The sequence below is a fragment of the Bidens hawaiensis genome, unplaced genomic scaffold (genome assembly GCF_021521415.1).
Source record: "Bidens hawaiensis isolate Kalapana, Puna unplaced genomic scaffold, B.hawaiensis_p1.1 tig00039753_1, whole genome shotgun sequence".
NCBI lineage: Eukaryota > Viridiplantae > Streptophyta > Magnoliopsida > Asterales > Asteraceae > Bidens > Bidens hawaiensis.
In genome coordinates, this window is record NW_027497007.1 from 1 (window position 1) to 4,599 (window position 4,599).

General features: G+C 37.9%; 1 protein-coding gene across 2 annotated transcripts; it reads right to left on the reverse strand.

Annotated features, from left to right (window-relative positions):
- Positions 1–1,246: 1,246 nt before the first annotated feature.
- Positions 1,247–3,110, reverse strand: LOC143591516 (trans-cinnamate:CoA ligase, peroxisomal-like). Of its 2 annotated transcripts, XM_077071702.1 has the most exons (3): positions 2,913–3,110; positions 1,366–2,831; positions 1,290–1,332 (listed from the first exon to the last, which is right to left on the reverse strand). In XM_077071702.1, exons 1-3 carry the CDS (start codon positions 3,108–3,110, stop codon positions 1,290–1,292), a joined length of 1,707 nt encoding a protein of 568 aa, XP_076927817.1. The 2 variants fall into 2 exon arrangements, with proteins under 2 accessions (XP_076927816.1, XP_076927817.1); XM_077071701.1 differs by having other exon boundaries at positions 1,247–2,831.
- Positions 3,111–4,599: the final 1,489 nt, after the last annotated feature.

The window sequence follows — 4,599 nt, forward strand, 5'->3', positions numbered from 1 at the left end:
GGGTTCGTTAGAAAATTCACAGGTGCTTTATTTATAAGAGAAAATAAGAAAGCTAATCTGGAAAAAAAACAAACGACGAATGGACAGGGCGCGGAAACACGCTGCCCTATCTAGGGTTTTTTCTCAAGTGAGTAAGTGACAACTAGGGCTTGGTTATTTGAGTGTGGCGCAGTGGAGACGGTATAGAGTGATAGCAATGACAACCTGGCAAAGTGTCACCGCTAGTCGTTTGTGCAACCGGTTCAGGGATAGTCATATGTACGTGTCGGTTCAAAAGATGGGCTGGCAATATCAATCGGTAACGGATATAAAATGTGTAGAATTAAAATTAAACAATAGAAACGGATATGCTACAACTGATAGATATACAAACACAGCACTCGATAGGGCATCTAACGTGTGTTTAGGGTACAAAAATCACCACACTAAACTTGTTATTAGATTCCAAAGGTCACCATTCAAGTTGCTAAATTACTTGAGCTAGCATTTGAGAATTAATTTCAACTCAAAATCCAGAGAAAATTAACAAAATTTTTTTAATCAAACTTCAACTGCTTTCATTAATTAATATTGTTGAACATATAGGAAAAACATAAAAGAAAACTAACTAGAACGTGGCCCATGAAATAATCTAATAATTGACCCAATTCAATCATGAAACATGTCTGAAACTAAAAATAAGAAACTAGAAATATATGACAAAATAAAAGGAAAAACAAGCCGGATGTTGCATGGGAATTTAATTACTTAAATGTGGCATTATCTTGCCACCGGACATCAGCATCGAGCATGGGTATCCGGTCTGACCCGATGGACCAAAAATAATGCCAACCCGTCTTTTGAACCCGACCCATATGACTATCCCTGAACCGATTGCCCAAACGACCAGCGAATTTCAAATTGTGACGCTTTGCCAGGTTGTCATTGCTATCATAGAGCCTAACTGGGATTTAATACCATGTAAGATAATGGATCGTCTATTGATTAAGGTTGGCATACCATATATAGAGATTATAACAAAACCCTAGAAACATAAAGTTGGCTTGTGAAATCACACTAACAATGCATAGTTATTATATAGTTCAATGGAAACAAATCACACTTATATACATCTTTTCTAATTTGAAGTTGACATGAAACTGCTACAAATGTTTATCAACAAAAACAATACATACACGATACATGTGAAACAAGTTGGATTAAGTTATTCTTCCAAGCTTCTAAAAATGTCCAATACATTTTTTCTTTTTTGAAGTTGACATGAAACTAAAAGTGGGAGAATACTGAATTCAAAGTCGAGACTTTGCAAGAACCTTTTCTTGATTTTGATACCTAGTTTGATCCAAATCAACTTCCTTTTGAGACCTCTTGTTGTTTATGGTTATGCTTTTAGAGAACAAAAGAGTTTTTGCCCTTTTCCTAAGCTCCTGTTTAAGTACTTTACCGGTTCCTGTTTTTGGTAGTTCTGTCACAAACTCCACCTTCTTTGGTACCATAAACTTTGGCATGTTTTGCTTACAATATGCCAAGATTTCGGTTTCAGTTATGTCACTTGCTGCTTTCACAACAACGTAAGCACAAGGACTTTCACCCCATCGCGGATGTGGCATTGCAACAACCGCAACTTCCAGTATGGCCGGGTGTGCGAATAGAACAGACTCTACTTCCACACTACTAATATTTTCGCCACCCGAGATGATAACGTCTTTAGATCTATCTTTGATTTCAACATATCCGTCTGGATGGATCACTCCCACATCACCGGTTAATAGCCATCCATTTTGAAAAGCCTTTGCGGTCTCAGTTTCATCTTTTAAGTAGCCTTTCATGAGGCTACTTCCTCGGAGTACAATCTCTCCCTTGGTCTTCCCATCATGTGGAACACCCTCCATTGTTTTCGTGTTCTTTACATCAACATCCTCAAGTGTTAGTATACTTACACCTTGACGGGAAATCAATCTAGCCTGTTGATCTCCAGGCAGTTGATTCCATTTGGATTTCCACTCGCACACAAGTGCAGGACCAGTGGCCTCAGTGAGGCCATAAGCATGCGTTATGTGAAATCCAAGGTCCTTCATCCTCTCTAGGAGGAGCGCTGGTGGAGGCGACCCTCCTACGAGTATGTTGACCTTTGAGCTCATTTCACAACGCTCTTGAGGCTGGGCCTCTGAAAGGATGTTTAAGACAATAGGTGCACAACACATGTGAGTCACCTTGTGGTTAAAAATACTTTTATACATTTCACCAGCGGTTGTCTTGCGGATGCACACGTTTGTCCCACCTGTAGCCGCAATGCCCCAAGTGAATGTCCACCCGTTGCAATGGAACATCGGTAACGACCACAAGTAGACCGCCTCTTTACCAAGCTCCCACCCTTGAATCAAGCTCATTGTACTAAGAAACGCACCACGGTGGCTACACACCACGCCCTTGGGGTCAGAGGTGGTTCCAGACGTGTAGTTAAGTGAGATTGCATCCCACTCGTCGTCAAGTTCTTCACCTCGATACTCTGGATCTCCCTGGCAAATAAGTTGTTCATACTCCAAATCTCCAAACCGAACACCAGTTGGCTTGTTAATGTCATCTATCAAGATAACCGATGGCATATGGTGCTGGTCTTTGGAACTGGCCATCAGCAACCTTAGCGCCTCGGAAGCTATGGTAATAAACTCATGGTCGACGAAGAAGATCTTGGCTTCAGAATGCCACAAAATGGTGAATATGGTTTTCGCATCTAGCCTTGTATTAACCGGATTAAGCACCGCTCCTGCCATGGGCACCGCGAAATGCATCTCGTACAAGGCAGGCACATTGGGTGCGAGTACTGATACCTAGTAAATATATAATCAAACCATCATTAATAATAAGAATACAACTGGTGAATGCATATCATATATTAGAAATTAACTTACAACATCATTCTTGACAATGTTAAGCGATCGTAGAGAGTAAGCCAGACGGCAGCATCTCTGGTAAGTTTGGGTCCAAGTGAACCGGACACCATCGTCGATGATGGAAGTTCGGTTTGAGTAGATCTTGGAGGCCCTTTTGATGAAAGTGAGAGGAGTAAGAGGAACATAGTTTGCTGGATGCTTTGCAATTTTATCCATGAATGCAGTGGTAAATTCAACCTGGTGGGAATTATAGTATATATAGACAGGAAGCACTGGTTTATAGAGGTTTCTTTATTATTATTATTATTATTTTTTTCTTAAATCATTTTGTGTTTTTTTATATGAAACGTTTTCCATGTTATTGATGGAATCTAATTATTATACAAGTGTTTAAGACAAAATACCAGCCCCTCTAATGATTAGGCTTTTTAATATAGAGGTGGGCAAATAAACCTATTAACAGACCCGACCCGACCCGAAAATCAAACTGAAACCGAAACCGATTATGTAGAAACTCGTTTGGAACCGACTGAAATCGTAGGTTTGGAACCGGTTTGTAATTTTCTCCACAAAAACCGGTTAACCGAACCGAAACCGGCAAACGCCGGTCAAAACCCAAACCAAAACCGATCAAAACCCGAACCGAAACCGATCGTAACATGGTAAGAAACCGATTTCAACCCGAATCGAAACCGATCATAAACCGATTTTGACTTTTGTTGACCAAACGAATTGTTTTAACCCAAAACGGTTTTGAGTTTTAAACCAGTTTGTGCACCTCTATTTTAATATGTAAATATGTAGCAGGCGTAACAAACGGGCGAAAAATATAAAAAAGTCAAATATACATATATGAATTACATAATAAACATCATAATTTTATAAATTATAAGGTATTACTTAATTAATATTAATAAATGGGTAATTGCATATTTCCTAAAATAAATAGATTGTTAAAATAATTTGTATTTGTATTTTAAAAGAAATCAAAATGGAAGGTTGTAAATCTATACCTATTAACGAAAAGAGATGGTTGGCATCAAATCATTTAGTTAAGATGGTAAGCTATAAACATTTTAATAGCAAGGTAGTGAGTTCGATTTTCATCAATAATATAATTTTTATTTTAATAATTTTAATTAAACCAAACTAAATAATGAAGTGGAATTTGTTAAATTGAAAACTTGTACAGTTAAAATTTTATGTGGAGAGCTAGTTGAATGTCATGCAAACCATAGATCTTCTTTTAATAGTATAGTTAGATTAAACCACGAGCAACGTAGAGCTTTCTCGGATCATATGAAAGCAAATAAGAACTCGGTAGGAACTTATTCACCATTGATAATGATTAATCATGGTAGTTTATTTAAGAAATCACCTATATATAGTTTTGTTTGTTTGCTCTGTTTGGTGTGGAGCCGGGGTCTATCAGCGTCTTTATCCTTAAAGATAAAGGTAAGGTTTACCTATGTCACACTATCCTCGTTACTGGTAGTTTCAATATACATAGGATTTACTGGGTATGGTTTATAATGTATCGATCATAGTAGTTAATTAAAGAGCACAAACTTTGAAACCTCCTACTGTGAAAGAGTATACACGTACTGAAGAAACACGAATCTGAACCGTGTTAGGGTTAGATCTATATTTCCACCGGATAGAATGTTAAGGTATGATATTAGGTTAATTGAGTCAAGAGTCAAGC

What these genes read in the sequence shown, in the direction of transcription:
- LOC143591516 (XM_077071701.1), bottom strand. Translation starts at nt 3,110, where the DNA reads ATGGATAAAATTGCAAAGCATCCAGCAAACTATGTTCCTCTTACTCCT. An exon ending in ACATTGTCAAGAATGATGTT is followed by an intron (nt 2,832 to 2,912) that starts GTAAGTTAATTT and finishes TATATTTACTAG; the next exon opens with GTATCAGTACTCGCACCCAA.